General features: G+C 41.5%; 1 protein-coding gene across 1 annotated transcript in view; it reads right to left on the bottom strand.

Annotated features, from left to right (window-relative positions):
* Positions 1–15,745, bottom strand: part of Palld (palladin, cytoskeletal associated protein) — a 380,611-nt gene extending 364,866 nt beyond the window's left edge. Inside the window, exon 1 of the mRNA XM_038326176.2 lies at positions 14,817–15,745. Coding sequence (XP_038182104.1) covers positions 14,817–15,745 — 929 coding nt within the window. The remainder of the gene's footprint in view (positions 1–14,816) is intronic.
* Positions 15,746–19,586: the final 3,841 nt, after the last annotated feature.

Genomic DNA, 19,586 nt, shown 5'->3' with positions numbered 1-19,586 from the left:
AGTCTCTCTGAGTCCCTTCTTGGAACCTTCATTGGTCGCTTGTAGTTGCATAACTTGTGACTTGCACCCCCTTACGACTCTGACCATCTGAGATCCACTTGCTCCATCTGACTGATAAAGTATATCTATGTAGGGGAGAACCTGAGAAAACACTGAGATGCCAGAATCCTAACTCCTGCTTTTCACAATCCCAAGAGTGTGAAGCACAGGCGATCCGTTCAGGTATATGTTATGTTGGAATAATGAGAAGAAATCCAAGTTCTCTTTCTATAAACCTACCTGGAGGGTGAGCAGACCTGGCAGAGAAAAAAGAGGCAAGAAGACAAAAGAAACCAAATAAGGGAAACAGGACTTGTTTGCAATGCTAATATGAGGGACAGGGAAGATAAAACCAACACCTCTTTCAGATTGGCTCATAATTTATTCTAATTCTAAGGGTGTGAGTGAGAAAATTGAACATTTCAATCGGAGTCAACTGTAATGAATGACAGGTTTTAGTTGGACTTAATCTTTTTCCTGATTTGTTACAATCCAAAACCAGACCTATCAAAAGAAAAAGATGAGAACTTAAGGAAGATCCCACACAGAGGCCATAGCTGGGCACAGGGGACACTCTGGATTAACAGTGGCTAAGGGCTAGCCTTGTGCTCTGAGAACACGGTGTCTGGACACCTGAGGTGTGTGTGGGAAGAAGCAGCTGGAGGCAGAGAGCTGTTCTTAGGCCTTGTTAGGAACATGCCTTCAAATCCCAACGATCCGAAGCTATTGTGCAATGGTACATCAGCTGGATCAATGCTCGGAGTTTAAGACTCACAGATGAAAGGGACTAGTGTGCATTAAGTTTTTCTTAATTGGCAGCATAAGTCTTGCAGGTATATATTATAGATGATATAGTGGTTATAACGTTGCTTGGATTTGAAGGGAGATAGACACACCTTGTTAGTGGATTCATTATTTGTCTTGCAAAGGCTTGTTAGAGTTTGGAAAAAAGCACAATCCGAACACGACAGCTCTCACAGAGGGTGATGCCACTTGTTGCTCTTCTGTGGAATACCTGCCATGCAAACTATTATTTTCCTAGAATTAACAGACCCATGGCTTCCTAATTTGAACAGGGCACATCTGCTTGTTCCATTAAGAAATAGTGAAACAAATGAGTCCCTTACAACATAGGCTCAATCTACTTCTATTAAAATTTTACCCAAATGCTAAAATCTAGGGTAGAAGTGATTTGGTTTGGGTATTACAAAACAGAGTGTGTACAAAGGATTAGTGCCTACTTCTAGTATGTGAAACTTATTCAAGAGGGACACGTCAGCATTTATAGAGTCTCCTTGCTTACCTGACCACTACCACATGACCCCTGATGATTCTGCTAACTTGATATGCTCAGTGACTTCTCATGTGGTAGCTCCTGCATAGTGGAGAAGCTAATGCTTACTTTTATCTTGATGCTTCCTTCCAACAGCTACCTCTTCAAGGTTAAAATTATTTGTTCCATAAAAATTGCCATCTTGTGTTGGATTTTGCCATGGTCTTTTGTAACAAAACTCTATCAACAAACATTGAACGAAATGCTGTTCTTGCTGCTGTGGTCCTTTCCTGCTTTATTCCAGATTCCAGATAGCGATGATTTGCTCTTATCCTTGGCACACAGAATAATTCCATGTAGCAGGATTGTGGCCAACATATGCCAATACATTCCTAATTAAAATGCTGGCAATGAAACATAAGAGTCAAATAGTATCATGTTGGATTACAAATCATATTTATTCTGTTCTTCTTGGCATTACTGCTCTGTTTATGGGAGAAAGAGGTCTGACACATGGCTCTGTTGCTCAGCTTTCTCAAGGTGTATCTGCAGTGCTTATTCTACCATAAAGATGCTGACCCCCCATGTCAACACTACTAGGTGTTCTGGGAATGCACACAGTGTAACGTTTTCTCATGAGGACCATGAAATCACAGATCACAGTGCCTTTTCTTTTCTGGGTTTTCTTGATGTTGTCTGGGGTAATGGAAGTAAGCCATGTATGGGTATTGTTTTTAGAGAAATAATCGACAGCTCAATGAGATGTTTCTAATGTGAATGGGTGGCTAACCCAAACTCTGTCAGGGTAAAATCCTCTGAGAAGCACTGTACACACCACTCTGCTTTATTTGTCAGTATCAGGTAGCCATCCAAAGCAAGAAATCTGGACATAGCTTGCATGGGTGGGTTCTATTAATACTGGGTAATTAGGTAATTTCCTTAAACTATTCCTGTCCTATTTAACTTTAACATAGATAAATGTCGAATCCAACATGCTACCACCACTGTAAGATGCCATGGAGAAAGAAACACAAAAGCAACACGTGGTGCTGTGTTAGTCAGTTGTATTTCATGGCGACAAATTTCCTGAGATTAATAAACTTTAAAGGAGGGAACATACATTTGCGATCACAGTGTCAGAGATTTCGGTTCATAGTTACTTTGGATCTGCTGTGAGACTCCCCAGAATTATAGAGGCAATAAATACAGCAATCTGTTCAACTCATGGTGAGTGGGAAGCAGAGAGACTTTTCAAGAGCACATCCAGTGATCTAACTTCTTCCCACCGCCATCCGCCTCCGAAAGGTTCCACTGCATCAACAATAACAGCGCAGACTGACAAACAAGCCTTTGTCTAGTGAGCCTCCAACGGTACATCAGCTCCAGACCACATTAGCATCCAGCAGGCTAGTAACTAAAATGATCAAAGGCAGTTCTGAGCAAGCTTGTCTGTGCCTAAGCCATTGAAGCCGCATCCTGACTGGTATTTGACAGTGTTTATAAAACATCTTCTTTAGCGTGCACTTTGATTATCTACAGGCTAGCTGTAGCAAAACACACATCTCAGAGTCCATAACTTCGTGCTATCTACTTTATAGAAACTAGTGAACCAGTGCATATGAAGACTTAAATGATAATTTGGCATATGTAAGTACTCAAGCAATGCTGCCTATTAATATTATTGTATCCATTTAGATTGCTGGGAGAAGGATCACCCATTCTCATAAAGATTTAACTACAGTAGGCCATAAGAAATATAAATGGAGTTATTTTAAGATATGGCTTTAGGATAAAGGCCAAAGGTCTAAGAAGAATTTCCTATCAGTTTATGGTACGTGTTTGTCTCCATCAGACTTCACTATGGTGTCCAATAGTGATAGGACAGTTGTCCATGTTACTGCCGGTCACAGTCCAGGTGTGTTCCCGAGGGAATGACAATGCCCCGAGATGGGAGTAATTATATCTAACTAAAACCTTACCTTGAACAGATCTTCTCATTTTTGACTAATACCATCACACGATTATCTATCTAGAAAGCTGAGTGGCTTTTACTGGTTCCTTTACCATAATCAAATTCATGAAAAGCTGTGGAGAACTTTTCATCTTTACCTGTGTTTGTTTAGACATCAGACTGAATCAGGTCTTCCCACTTCATCTCCCTAGACTTCCTTAACTACACATCTATTGCCTGCTCTGCAGAAGAACAGTCGGAACCGTCTCTGTGGATATATGTGAACTGGGACAACCTCTTTTCTTGTAAAAATGATTTTGAAGATCTTCCTATTAAAGAAAGATTCCATTTTCTTCCAACATGAGTGTTTTTTTTATTAGTGTTTTTGTTTTTTTTTTCTCTCCTTCACCCCGTCCACCTTCCTTTTGGAAGATTCTCCTCTATTACTGGGAGAATCTTTTCCCAAACTTCTATCCCTCTCACTAGAAACAGTTCTCAACCTCCAGCAGCCAAGGTTAAATGCTCTCTCTATCCCCTTAGGGGAAAACGCCTCTTTTCCTAGTGTATCCTTACACATGCTTTGTGGCTGAAGGTTGCAGTATCAGTGGAAGCAGGTTGCAAGGACCATGTGCAGCCAGCCTTTGCTGCTGGAGCTCATAAACAAGAGAAGGAAGTGAGTTCCCACATGTGTTCAGTAGCTTTTCCGCCAGGGAAGGCTAGCAATTATGTTTCTCCAGCAGCGAGCTACTATGTGGCTAGTCGTTCACTCTCATCACAGCAGATTATTAAATATATTACTGTTTTGTGGCACAAAGACCTAAAAACAAGAGAAAAAGAAGTATTTCCATGGCTACAAGTCACTAGAACACGCTGAGGAGAAGAGTTTTGCATCTTGCTTTACGTAGTAAGCTACACCGGATTTTAGACATAATTATATTTGCCACAGTTACATTTATAATGTAACTCCTAGCAGACAAAAGAATGCGGTGTTTACAGAGAGCTTGTAATTGCTGTAATTATACCTGTACATACTCTGCTCTGAAGTGAGGTATCGCCCCAGGCAAATGAAGAAGAGGGTCATGAAGAAATTAAATCAGAAAGATTTGAAAGCTTGAACAGTTCTGGCCGTGAAGGTACCTGAAACTTCACAGTCAGCTTCTTGTTAAACAGCAATTTCAAGCCAGTAAGTCTCCAAAGACTCCTTCTCTTCCCTCTGAGCGCTTTGCAGCACGGTATAATACTTAGCGAGACAGTGCAAAACCAAAGCCAATCTCTCTAGCTGGGGGAAAGCCTGTATTTGCTACTCACATTATTTTTAGAGTTTTCTTCCTGCTAAAATTATTGGAATACAAAAACAAGGAGTGGCTAAAGTGTTGGGAAACCACCTTCAATTGACGTTAGCAAATATTTAACAGGTACTATGAAACAAGCTGAGGAAACAATTTAACCAGCCTCCAGAACACAATAGTCAAGAGGCCTGGGTCTGGAAAGCTTTCCAAGTTGACAGAGAGTCACAATCCATGAATGACCTTCACAGCACTGAGGTTAGGGAGAGGGTGGGGAGCCATTAGGAGCATGGGGGAGGGTGATTGGAAGAAATCACTTTTCCTTCGCTTTATTCCCATCCCCCACAGCCATTAAGAGACAGAAGGTCAAGAGAGCAGAAGTTGCTAGAAAGTAGAAATGTACAGGGAGCAGGGGACATGACCCCAGGAAAGGACTGGATTCTGACCCTGACACTCCAATTTAGGACTCTGTGAAAGTCGGCACAGAAGCGCCTTTCAGCACGCATTTGCCTTTCTTCCCAGCTATGTGTTTGTCTTGTGATGTTGAAGCATCCTCTTTCTGGCATCGAATGGCGGTAAAAAGGGAACCACAGTGCAGAGATTTGAAACAAAGGAAAGAAGTTCCGTGTTTTTGAGCAGACAGAATATGGGGGAGTTTATACCAAATCAACAGTAGTAAAAGCAAGCACTTTAAAAAGATGCAATTAATAAATTAATTGTGTGTGTGTGTGTGTGTGTGTGTGTGTGTGTGGTGTGGTGTGGTATGGGGTGTACATGTGTGAGCATGCACTGTGCACATACACAGAGGCCAGAAGGCCGTGTTGAATCGACCAGAATGGGACTTACAGGTTTTGGTAGGACTCCTGACTTGTTATAAGGGTGCTGGGACACAAACTCTGGCCCTCATGATTATACAGCAAGCACTGCCAACCACCGAGTCGTCTCTCCAGTTCCAAAAGAAACCATAAGAAAATATCTTTATAAGTGAGACGCTAATATGTGTTAACATGTTTCTACATGCCCAATGCAATTCATCATTTCTATTGCTGGGAAGGCCATTGAGGAATGAAACCTTAAACTTACAGAGTGATCTATCTGATACTTTGTACAGCCACATTTCTCTCTTGCTTTACAATCTACAGCCGACGAATTTTTTTAATTTTTTTGGAAGTCAACTTCTAATTCTAAAGGTATTATCTATGGATGCCTTATTTTTAAGTAATTTTATTAAAATGTTTGCTCATTAGCGTTCTTGTTAAATGGGGAAGCTTCAGCACTCAGAGATAAATTGATGACCATGCCCCATTTGGCTCCTACCATTTATGACCGACACCACTGACAGTTCTCACCAACAAATTCTTGACTACATCTTAGTTCGGGTTTCTATTGCTGTGACGAGGCCCCATGACCACGACAACTCTTATAAAGAAAACATTCAGTTGGGGTGGCTCGCTTACAGTTTCAGAGGTTCAGTCCATTATCATCATGATGGGGAGCATGGCAGCATGGAGGCAGGCACAGTGCTGGGGCTCAGAGTGCTACATCTTGACTCAGGGGCAACAGGAAGTCGGCTGGCACACTGAGTGAAGCTTGAGAAGTGACCTCATATCCTACCCCCACAGTAACAGACTCCCCCAACAAGGCCACTCCTCCTAATGGTGTTACTCTCTTCAGGGCCATTTTCTTTCAAACCACCACAACTCCAATCATACTTCTTATTTTTCTTGGATATAGAGCTTGCTCTTCTATTTATTTGTTTATTTATTTATTTATTTTTAAAACAATCTATCATATATCCTCATCTGTCTGTCTGTCTGTGTATCCATCCACCACCATCATCCATCTAGTGTTGTATGTGTATTTGGGAATGCATGTCTGTGCATATGCCAGACCGTGCATGTGATGGCCCGGGCACAAACTATAGCCACTGGTTCTCCCCTTTACCATCTGGGTTCTCGGAACTACTTTAGATCTCATCAATCCTGACATCCAAATGTCATTGACTGCTGAGCCATCTTGCAGGCCCTGAAGCTTGCTTCTTGATTTACTGAGATAGCAGCCTTCTCATGGACTTCATGAATGTGCTTGTCACACATTCTAGTGCTTCCCGAGAAGAGGAAGTAAGACTTAGAAAAGGAGGTGAGGCAGCAACAGCAGCTCTGGCAAGCAGTGGAGTGGGGGGAATCTCATGGGTTAGTGGTACCAAGTTATTTCATTTTCTCAAGATCTAAAGCAAAATATTCAACCATTTCATCAATGAGAGCCTTCTGTTTATAGAGAAATGAGCCAGTGTTATAAAGGGACAATTCCAGGTGGGCAGGGATTGGACAGCAGTGGGTTGAGAAAGAACAGTGGAATAGGAGAGAGGACAAAGCAGCAAGCAGACCATGCACACTTGGGCACTGAAACAGTATGTGAAGAAAACAGAGAGAAGCCTTGATTTCTTCATCTGAAAGACACTATTCTGTTGCTTGCATCTTTTGATTTCTAGTTCAACAGTAATTTGATGCTCTGGGAAACATTTATTGAACTCTGTAAAACAGAAAGACCTCATTATTTTCAATCGATGAAAATATATGGAGAAGGAAAACAAGATTTCAAATAATGACAAAGGAGTAAGAAACTTAGGTTTAACTGGGTAGAAGAGACACAACACTGGATTTTGTTTTCTTGTGGATTCTGCCCTGGTTTATGCCTGCTCTTATCCAAATGACAGGATGAATGGAAGGCATTTGAACTGGGGGGGATGGTGATGGGCAAGTCTTATCAGACTTTAGATTTAAATCAGCTGGTTGTGAAAAGTTATGTGTGTGTATGTGCATGTACATACACATAATATAACATAACACATAACATAAATGCAAATGTCTTAATGTTGACTTTTTCTTTGAATTCTGTAGCTATAACTTGGGCAGACTATACCATAAAATGTCTTTGGCATGAGACTGAATACATAATATTTTATTGGAACATGACAAAATCAAAACAAAATATGGTTTTAAAAGACCCAAAATATGACTAATGCAGCCAAGAAAATTGGTTAACAAAATTTATAATAGAAAATGACTATGATCCAATCATTCCAATTAATTTTGCAAGACACCAAAACATTTTCATGACGATTTTCTTCTGGTACTGAGACTGAACCCAGGGCCGTGAATGTGTAGGATAGATAGATGCTTTATCCCTGAACTATATGTACCTGGCTCTTTTGGGTGTTTTGTTCTGGACTAAATCATGCACAGTATCAGTGTATACATAGTACAGATAGTAAAAGAAAATAAAAGTCAGGGGTTTTCAACTTTATGCATAAAATATTGGCTCACACATCTTTGATACAAAATACTGCAGACACAAGCAAAGCCTCTTTCTTTTTGTCTCTGTTGCTACTGTCATCTTTAACGTAGCATTCAACATTCTTGTGAGCTATTCTGTGTTCTTATTACTTCAGTAGGCCTAAGATGTTTCAAGCAGTAACTTTAAGAAAACATTTTTTCATTATTATTAATACTGTTAATAATTTTAACACTATTAATGTTAGTTTTATATACTTATGTGGCCCAGGCTGGCCTCAGTCTCCTTTTGTAGCCAAGATGACTTTGAATTTACAAGCCTCCTTCCTGCTTCCACCGCCCGAGTGTCTGGATTATAGTTGTTATTTTTGTTGTTGTTGTTCTTGTTGTTTATGTTTTTCTTCCACTTCTGAGGAGCAACCCTGGGTTTTGTGACTGTTAATGAAGTACTCTGCTAAGTGAGCCACTATGTACTTCTGTCATGGTTTGACTACAAATGGCTCCCATAGTCACATAAGGAGTGGTAATCAGGAGGTAGTGCACTATCAGGCCTGCTGGAGTATGTGTATATCTAGGGGGTGATTCTTGAGGTCTCAGAAGCTCGAGCCTGGCCAGTGTGTCTTATGCCTGCAGATTCAGAGGTAGAACTCCCAGCTACCTTTCCAGCATCATATCTGCCTGCAGGCCGCCATGCTTCCTACCATGAGATAATGGACTGAACCCCTGAACTGTAAGCCAGTCCCAATTAAATGTTTATTAAAGTTGCTGTGGTCATGATGTCTCTTCACAGCAATAAAACCCTATCTAAGACAACTTCTTTTTAATTTGCTTAGTCTTGATTGTATTTTTTTGAGTTTCAGATCTGACAAATTCACCTGTAGTTGATTCATTAAGGATATATCACTATTTAATTTATCCATTTACTTTTTAGCTTTTTCAGTTGTATTAAAACAATGATGTTGAGAATACATGGACAAATTTTTCTTTGGCATGTATACCTAGAAGTGAAATTTATATAGTTATTCAAAATATATTTGTTGATCACCTGTTATATGCCAGATACTCTTTTAGACCCCAGAGACTCAAAGATTCTCTTTTATTCTATTGAAAGAAATGTGTAGTAAAATTAAACCTAATACCATAGGATATAATATTAAAATTATATACTATAGTATAAAATTAAACCTAATACCATAGTATATAGCATAAGAGTTTATGGACAAAAATACCAGAGAGTGGACTTTTGTGGTGTGGGCAGGACACTCCCCCTTTTAACATAGGATAGTTATAGGTCATATCCTAAAGATTAACGACAGGAAAAATATGAAGAAAGAGCATTCCTAGCAGCAGGAGCAGAAGACACAAAGGCCCGCGATGAGGGAAGTAAGATCCCATGGTGGCCGAAGTAGGGGATAAATCAGAGAGGAGATGCTCTATTGTACCTTCCCGGGCAGTGTATTCAATCCCTGTGAGATACAAAGTCACTGTAGGCAATGCTGTGATGACAGTTCCACTAAAAAGAACTGTGGTGAGCATCATGTGACGGTGATGAACAAATGTAGACCCAAGTAAGTCCATTACAGGGCCATGCAAGTATCCGAGGAAAGATGGCGGCTTAGGCTAGAGAACTGGAAGCAATGGTGTGAGAAGAATTGGACTTTGGTGATTGGAAGGGGAGAAAGAACTGGGTTGCTGGATGGACCAGAGATGAGGTGTGAGAACAGGAGGGGTCAAGGGTGACTGCAATAATTTTTCTTGACTTCTAGAAAGGGAGTTTTGACATTTTATAGTTGATATAATTAAACATCCACAGAGATGTTATATAGAGGTTTTATATATGTACATCCTCCACTCACTGGTTATTTTAAAACTGTGCTCCAAATTATTTGTAACTATGTTTCATGTTGTGCTAACAGCAAATATAATTTTCAATTATTTTCATTTTATTAATCTGGTGATATATTGCTGTCTCAATCTGTATCTTCACATTTACAACCTGCTGGCTAATGGTGTTATTGTCATATTTTCCCAAACCATCACAGCCCACAGATGTGCTTGTACCGCATCTAGATACCCTTCCTAAGATAAAGACCCATGCTGTGTTTTATTGTGATTGTCCTTGAGGGAATGGAAATAGCCACAGACATTGCTGTGTGGATTTCATACAGATAATCTTGTTGCTCTGGTTTTTGATAAGGATCAAGGTCTTGTTCATGTTAATTACTTGGAGGCACTGGAGGTGCTGAGTTTTAATTATAAAAAGAAAGAATTTAATTAATCATAATTACATATATTAAATAAAACTTTACAAGGCTAATAGGGATGACCTAATAGGCATCAATTATGAGGAACAGCATCTGGAATATTGAAGCACACACCGGATCTCTTTTTCCTGTAATAGGTAAGTGTTTTTGTGGTAGTTTGAATGTAATTGACCCCCCCCCCCCATAAACTTATAAGGATTGCCACTGTAAGGAAGTGTGGCCTTGTGTGAGTAGTTGTGGCCTTGCTGGAGCAAATCTGTCACTGTGGGGTGGGCTCTGAGGTCTCCTATGCTTAAAGTACACACAGATTCCTTCTGCTGACCATGGATCAAGATGTAGAACTCTCAGCTCCTTCTCCAGCACCATGTCTGCTTGCATGTCACCGTGTCCCACCATGATGATGATGGACTGAACCTCTGAAACTGTAAGCTACCCCAATTAAATGTTTTCCTTTGTAAGAGTTGTGGTCATGGTGTCTCTTCACAGCAATAGGAACCCTAAAAGACAGCGTTTGAAAGTATTTTTCCTTTCATATAAGTTTACCCTTACAATTATCTGAACACGAAAGTGTATAGACCACTGTTCATGAGTAGAAGGCATAATTTTCTTTACAGCTATTAAGTAAAGAATATTTACACTCTTTCAAGTTTATGCTGACTAATTGTTGTTAATGTACTGAACAAAAGGAGGCTCAATCATGAAGAACTGGGGCTTTTCTTTATGAAGAAAATATTCCAGAATACCACACTTCGATTTCTTTGAAAATATTTGGAATATTATTTCCTCCATGCCTTGATTTTTAAGCATAGTAGTTGCCCTCACTTCTGCCTCTGAGGCTGTCAGTGAGCCAGAAACGGCCATTCAGTGGTGAGGCCTTCCTGTGGCCCACAGGACAGGGAATAAGAACACCTGGCTCGCATTCCTGGCTCTGAGATTAATTAACCTTTTTTTATTACTTGATGCATTATTGTATAGTTTTATTTCTTAGGCCTCTTAAATTTAAGCAGTCTAAAAAATACAATTGTCCTTTAACATATTTTTAAAAGCAGAAAGTGGGTCAGGCATGGTGGCACATGTCTTTAATCCCATCACTACAGAAGCAGAAGGAGAAGGATCTCTGTGAGTTTGAGGCCAGTGTTGTCCTATGTAGTCCTACATAGTGAGTTTCATGCCAACCAAGGCTACATAGTGTGATCCTGTCTCAGAAGAAGAAAGAGGAGGATGCTCTTTTAGAATACCAAAAGCCATCTTGTTTGTTTTGAGACCACATTTTGCTATGTAGCTCATGCTGACCTAAGACTCCAGAGAGCTCTGTCTCTCTCTTCCCAGTGTTTATATAATAAGCACAGACCACAGCCTGCTTCCATGAATTACTTATCTACTCAAAAGCTGAGAGCAGAGCACCATGGAACGTGGTTGGTGTTGGGTGCCGTGTCCCTACGTTCCTCTAAAGGCTGAAAAAGGAGGAACATTAGGACAGGATGTAAATGGAGAAACTGATGATGTAACAGTTCAACTTGTATGAGATCAGAGAAACAGCTCAGAGGTTAAGAGTGCTTGCTGCTCAATCAGGAGAACCAGCATTCAGAACCTATCAGATGCTCACAGAAGTCTTCAATGCTCTCTTTTGACCTCTATGGGCAACACACACAGACACACACAGACACACACACACACACACACACACACACGTGTGCACATACATGCACACAGACCAATACACTGAGCCATAATCACCCACACATAAACAAATGAAATCTTTAAAAATTTTAAATTAAAATTGCGAACAAATGACTTACATAGCATTTGAATACCACTTAGACATATTTTCTCTTTCCTTTACTTGTGGGGATTTTTCTGGCTGTGGAAGAATAAAGGAGAGAAAAGGGCACCACTTTCATGTCTCATCTGTGACATGTGCGGTGGTGGAGAGTGTTAGTGTTTAAAGTAGGAACAAGTCACCTGGCTTCTCACTTTTGTTCCCCTAACCCATCTTAGATGGGGCTCCTTCACCTAATTTATTAGGATGATAATGATCAGGGTTTTCCTTCTGTTTTGTATTCTAATACAGAGTTTCACCATATAGTCCGGACTGACCTGAAATTCACTATTTAGGTCAGTCTGGCTTTGAACTCAAAAGATTTCTCTGCTTCCCAGTGTTGGGATTACAGGTACTGCTGCCACATCGAGCTCAGGGTTTTGAAGCCATCTCCATTTAGACCCTATTTCAGGGTCTCTAATGAGGCTCTCTAGCAGGTCTGTAGGCTAGCTTTGTCATTGTATCAAACTGTTCTTTATCTTGACTACAGTAAAATACAGCACTAAATTTCTGCCTCATTTCTTCAGAACTGAATAGCTATTCCTTGCACTCCTATGTCCTTCTGAAGTTGTAGTCTTGCTGTTCATTTGCTTATACTATTGAAAAGTCCAGTTTCTTACTGAGCTCTAGTCCCAACCTCTGCCTTCTGGCACCTGCTGCCATACCTGCCAACGGTGCATACTTTCCTCTGGTCTGCCACCCAGCCACACCCTGTCCCTTCCCAGGATAGCTGCCAACTTTTCAATACAATGGGCCCTGCACATTCATCAATCAGTCTCTTTTGGACTTTTGCCCATTGATTGCTTCAGACTGCTTGACACTCCCTTCCGTTTCCCAAGACAATCAGCTACTTCTGGATCCTGGAGAAGATGCTCTGTCAACCCATTAGGTCTCATTAATATGTAGTTCAGTGTCCCAGACTGATGCAGGCTGAGGTGAGTTCAGTGCCCCCATACGAGCACTTTTTGCTAAAGGTTTCTTCCTTATACACAATGGCCTTCACAGACGATTTTCCACTAAGACCATCGCATGTCTTTTGTGGTCAATAAAGTTTAACAATCTTGGAGTTTGGTGTACTTCCAAATGCATGATCAAGATGACCAAGGTCCATAGAACAGGAATTAAAACAAAACACCCTACCTCATAAATAAAACAAAAATGAACTCTGAGATACAAAATGTTCAGTTAACTAAACAATGGACCATGAAGTATTTTACCCAAGATTTAATGACTACAGGAGACAATTTGCCATGTTTAATGAGCATTGGTCATTGGTTTTGGTACACTGGGGATGACATGAGACAATCGTTAATAATACTGTTCTACTAACTAAATTAATGTCTAAACCCAGATAGTCCCGCCCCCATCCCAAGAATCCCAGGCGTGATTTAGTTGTACTGTTAGAGTTACCAAATGACCAAGTGAACTTTAACATGAAATCATAGCCTTCTTATTTGATTGAGTTCTTTGGTGCTAAGTGGAGTGCTTTTGGTCAGTTTTGAAAAGTGATGCATTTGCTCTATATTGCTGTTGGAAGATGCTCTTTTAGGCATACATGTAAATTGGACCACATAGTTTCAAAACCAGTAGCACTGTTTTGAGTTGCATATGAATATATTTCTCACCGATTATTTGTTCCTAAAATCGATAGCTTTTTTTTCTTTAAAAAAAAAACTCAACTAGAATCTGAAAAAAACAAATTGCTTTGGAAAATACATAAATGCAGATTACAGAACAGCCCAGTAAATGCATTAAGAAGGTTTCTACTGCCCCCTGCTGTCAGCTTCTTAAATATATCAAAAATTCCAGTAAAAAATTGACACTAATGAGCCGGGAAACTGCACTCACGTTGAGTTCTGAGCAATGGTGGTGAGGGAAGGACCACAGCTGGTGAGCTGTGCATGAGCACACACAGGAAGACCCAAAGGATGAAGTCTGTCTTGACTTGCTGACACCCTTATCACTTCATTATTTTCTAAATTAAATTATTTGAATTTGCTTTTACACATTCACAGGGTTTGAGCACTGGCTGTTCTTCCAGAAGACCCAGGTTCAAATCCCATTACCCACTTGGCAGCTCACAACTGTCTATAACTCCAGTTCCAGGGGATCTGATACCTTCATACCAATGCACATAAAATAGAGTTAAAAAAATTATAAAAAACATTCAAATTAATCAATGAATACTTATTTTTATAGTTTAATCCTGACTTGCAATTAAGAAATGAGATATAATAAAGAGACCTGGTAACACGAGGTGCAAGGCCATAGTAATTCATTATTTATTGTTTTACATATGGTTTAATTCAATCATCATAAAATAGAATGTGATTCCTTATTGCACTTTCCATCTCAAGGATGAAGACATTAAGTACCAAGTGTCCTCATTTAAAGGATAGAACAAGTCCAAGGAAGACTTCTGATTGCAAGCCCTGCAATATTGTCTAAGGTTCCTCTCCTAAACTTTCTGTGCACAGAAGAAGGTATACATCCTATATTTTAGAAGGAAGAGTTTATAGAAACCATAACAATCATACTTTTATTCATACTTTTGAGAAATCATTTTCACACTTTACACCCTCTAGGTTCTGTAAAATCTGGACTCCTCTATAACAGCCTGCTAGTACTTCTCATGGCCTCGTCAAGTCCATTTGCCTTTTCTTTGCGTACACAGACTGGCCTCTGGCAACAGCAAAACGCGTCCTACTTGGGACACCTTGTACTTGGTAGTACTGGTTGCTTGGCAAGCATTTTTTGTCTGGCAGGTTTTTGAGAAAATTCTACTACAGAAACCAGAAGGCTAGCCTTCTAAGAACCCGCTCTTCTTCTCCCCGAAGTAGCACCGGAAGTCAACAAAAATCACTGGACCTTCATAATAAAAAAGTTCTTACCTGACTCGGGGCGTTGGGTTTCCGGTGACCCTACATTCCAAATAAACTCTGCTTCCTTCAGCGACTTCTTGGCTCCTCAGCTTCTGGATGAAGCGAGGTGCAGAAGGCAAGTGGCGGGCTTTCTGGGGCTGTGGATGAGGGATGTGGGTGTGTGCCAAGGCCTCTTCTGGGGCCTGTTGGGCGTGGTAGCAAAGGCTGCCCTGGGCTAGCTTGACCTCTGCTTCCATCTCCTGTTGGTCTAGCTGGTCTCCAGTGGGGCTCTGACTGGCCGAGGGACTCGTCAGAGTTGAAGGCTGATTTTTAGGAGACAGATACCCACTGTCTGGTGATGAGGACTCACCATTTGGGCTTCTGTTTCTTGGCTTGGCTGCCTCTCTAAATATGGAAGTCAGCTCCTCAATGAAACTAGCTGCCTTGTCGCAAAGTTGGTTCTGGGAGCCGTCTTTGCTTTGTGGGGCAGCTTTGGGCTTTTCACTTGGATTGGGAATTTTTGCACCTCGTTTTTCAGCCTTGCGGAGGCTCCGGATGTAGCTGGGGCTGGCCAGCAAGGGTGTTACCCCAGGTTTTCTCCTTGAAGCTGGGGAAGTGATCTTTTCAGCATGCTCCCCTGCCAGAGGCTGGACAGGTGCTGTCCTGTTATGCTGAGGTCCTTCTGAGGGAGTCTGCTCGCTGGATTTGGTCTCCTCGTGGGAAGGAGCTTTGCAGAGGCTTTTAGGAGATTTGCTGAAAATCTGTGAGATCTCCTTTTCGGAGTCAAAGTCTTCAGTTTCAGAGTTGTCTATAGCTCTGCGGGCCAGGTCGAGACTTTTGTTTATTTCTTCCTGGCTGAGAAACGCAGAGAGTCCTGGGAAGAAGTCAGCACTTTTGCTCTCTTCCTGCACGTCTGATAAGGAATCATAGAAGGAGTCGTGGGAGGAAGTCTCTGACATTTTTGAGCAGCCTTCACACACACGTAGCTTGTAAAAGGAGAGCTGGAGGGAGGCACAGGAAACCTGCGTTCTTGTTTTCTGAAAGACAACATAGAATCTTCATCAGTGCTAATAATCCTGATTTGTTTTATATCCTTAGTAACAACCTATCGAAAGAAACATGAGGGTGAATCAATATAACAATCTTCTTTATTCTGTAAAGGGAAAGAAAGCTCAAATATTCACGTGTTCACATCTTAAGACTAATTAATTATTTATTTTAGCTTTTCTTCCCACCAAGACAGGATTTCTCTGTAGCTTTGGAGCCCTGTTGACCGGGTTGGCCTTGAACTCACAAAGATCTGCCCGCCTTTGCCTCCCCAGAGCTGGGATAAAAGGCGTGTGCTACCATTGCCCAGTATTTATTTTAGGTTTTTATGATAGTATCTTGCTACTCAGCTAGCCTGGCCTTGAACACATAATCTTGCTGCCAGGTCTGAGGCCTACAGGCGAGGGTTACAATGCTTGGCATGGTTTGTAATTCCAGGTTAACATACACCCTGTAAGGAGCACAAAGCATCACAGTAACTACGAGCTAATGAAGTCTTCAGCAGGCACAGAGCTTACAAATGTAGGAGGCTGTTTTCTGGGCCCCTCCCTCCTCATCACATACCTCCTCAGGGGTGTCATTTCAACAATGCTTTCAGTTAAGTACTTGATAATATTAGTAACTCTGACTGTCTTAATTTGATTTCTCTTGCTTAATAAACCCTAAGAGCAGAAGCAACATGGGGAGGAAAAGGCTTATTTGGCTAATGGGTCAAAACCATCATGGTGGGAAACCAGGGTAGAACTTTAAGCAGGAACCTGGAGACAGGAACTGAAGCAGAGAATTCCCCCAGAGCTCTGGCAGAAAACAGAAGAACCAGGAACACTGGAAACTGGAAAGGAAGGTATCTCTTGGAGGAGACAGTGACCTTTTGGCTATAGCAACTGGGAACACTAGCAATGCTAGAAACAGCAGTTTGGGTGTCTGCAACAGTGACGGAAGCCAAGATTCCTAGAAAAATATAGATTGTTAATGGATAATCATCAATAATAGTCAAGCTTGTAGTCATATTAGTTAGATTTTCTAGATATATAAAGCTATATTTCAGTTAGATAGGCATTCATCATATCTTTCAAAGACTACAGAATATGGCATTTAATGTTTTAATAACTTACGGTTTTTCATGACAATGAGACATGTCTGTTCCTGGCAGCACCAATCTACTTCGAGAGGAAGATGGGCACTGAAGAGGCTCCTTATAGAGTTTGCTAGCCATTTAGGCAAGAAACTGCTCTTGCCTGGACTGTTGCATAAACCAGACAGGAAGAACCCACAGAGAGAGAGAGGACTGCTGAACTTGCCTAAAGGTAAGATGATCCTTCGGGGTTCCTGTTTCATGAAAGACTCTGCGAGACATTCTGCAAGATACAGAAGAAAGTGACTGAACTGTCTTTGAATTTCCTGCTTCATGAAAATGTCTGCTGGATACTATGGGACTGTAGGCTGAAGATGGATGCCCTAATGGTACAGAAAATTTTAGGTGACTGTCCAGGAAGTGAGATGTCTCTGTCATTTCTAGAGTTCATACATAAAAACTAATAACAGTCAATGGCGACCTTACTAATACTAGTCATTTCTAATGGTGGACTGCTCACCTAGAAACAGGCATTACACCAAGAATAAGTGTGTAGATGATTTTGCTTATGATTCTCACAACAAGCACCAGGCTTGGAAGAAGAAGACAGGCAGATCTGCATAAGAGAGCCAACACTCAGTCCTGCATGGATGTGCATGCCTGTAATCCAGCACTCAGGAGGTGGGAGGCAGTGGCAGGGGGAACACAGCAAGTGAGAGCCCAGCCTGCACTACAGAGAAAGTTCCAGGCTATCCAGGGATCCACACTGAGATCCTCTGTCTCAGCATCTTCTCCTCAAAAGAGAACCAAGAGTCCAGAGCTCAGTGTTCACCATGTACTTTAGCAAGATTACGTTATAGTTTTTCAGGCAAGATAAAACAAGTATCATATTAATAAAACAAGCTCCATCCATCATTAACCCCCTTACAATTTAGTATAAGAGGAGCATACTGTAATGTGTTTTAAAGCTTCAGGGAAATATATAAGGAAGCTTAAAGCCAACTGAATGATGAGAAGCAGCAGATTCTTATTGTCAAATGGGGAGTGTTTGCTGCAGGCACACATTAACTCACCTGCTTACTGACTCGTGTTTTGGTTTTAAAGAGGCATCACCTGATGGGCCGCACTTGTCAGGATTAGGTGCCATTTAAGAACTGCTTACACGGTGAAAAGTGAAATAATAGCATGATTGCATACTGACTCCATATTTCATTTCCAGCACAGTTGTTGCTGCTGGAGCATGTACATGGTCTAGGAAAATGCTCGCTCAACGTGGAAGAGCAAAGAGAGGTTTCCAGATGGCTCGAGTTCCCTGGAAAATTGTGCTTCAGGGACTTTTTGTGTCAGTCAACACCCCAGAATAAGAAGGGCGTCTTCAAAAGGAGAGATACACGGCTGCAAACGTCTCCCTCATTCCCTCGGGACTCTGTTGGATGCTGAGACATGTTCTTTTCAATGCAGGGCTGTGGTGAGAGAGGCAGGCTAGGAGGCAGACTGAGAAGATCCACCTCCATTACTTTTGTTCAGTAAAGAGAGAAGGAGAGAAACAGCAAAAAGAAACAGTCAAGCATTTCTCCTTCAGTGAGCAGCACAGAGTCTTGGGGGAACAGAGGGATCCTCTGTAGCTTGTGACCTTTTCTTCCTCCAGCGGCTTCCTTTTCGGGAGTTTGAGTTGCCTGGAATGCCTTCCTCCTCTCCATCCACCCTCAGTTCTCTTTAGCATGACTGTCATTTCTCCTAAAACTCCCCCAAGCCACAGTTCTTCTCTGATCTCCTGGAATATGTGCACTTTTAGGTTCTTCCCCTAGAACGGGGGAAATGACTGCTCAATGGCACTGTCCACATGACTCATCTCATCAAGACCCTCTCTTCCACTTCCTGTCATAGATGGTAGAGCGCGGAGTCGATGCCAGTTCTGTACGGGTGCTATGGAAGCTCTAAGGAGGATGATAAGTGTCAGGAAGTTCTCCTTCTTCAGGGATTTTTAACAGTGCAGCATTAGGGATTAAGCAAATCTTAAAAAAATATCCATACGTAGGAGCAGGACAACTGGCAGCTGCTAAAATGGGTTAAGCAATTTGCAACAGAGATCAGAGATTGTGAGTGAGACCATGTCTTGTCAATGCCTTCAGTCCCTGTGGTAGTCCTTGGCCTGTGTGAGAAGCTTCAAAGCCTATCTGGGTTAAAAGTGCCGACAGACAAGCTGAGGATGAAGATTCTCCAGCACATGCTGTATCAACCTCACACAGCCCGCTTCCTGCCCAGTCTGCCTCTCCATTCCTTGGGCAGTCCACTGTGGGGGCCCACATTGTGAGTCCTGTTCTGCCTTACTAAAGGTGAGTGAGTTTGAGCTTATTTTTACTCTTTCAAAGCTGTTGACAACAGGCATAGCTACAAACAAGATATCCTGACCTAGGGTGTGATTATTTGGTGTTTTGAACATTAAGATGGCCCGTAGTGGTGGATCTGTTCCACCCTGACCAAAAATCAGAGAACTCAAGCCTATTCCTGCCCCTTCATTTTAAAACAGGAGGTTTGACATAGGGAGTGGCTGCCTACAGGATACTAGGTCTAGGATGTATGCACTGCATATCCTGCTCAAGACATCAGAATGCTTAACTCAGGAAATAGTGGCTTGATGTCTCAAACATTGAAGCAAGTAACTGGTTGTCCTCTGT

Source organism: Arvicola amphibius, chromosome 4 (assembly GCF_903992535.2).
Source record: "Arvicola amphibius chromosome 4, mArvAmp1.2, whole genome shotgun sequence".
NCBI lineage: Eukaryota > Metazoa > Chordata > Mammalia > Rodentia > Cricetidae > Arvicola > Arvicola amphibius.
The sequence above is the reverse complement of the archived record's forward strand: the minus strand, read 5'-3'. Positions and strand labels throughout refer to the sequence as shown.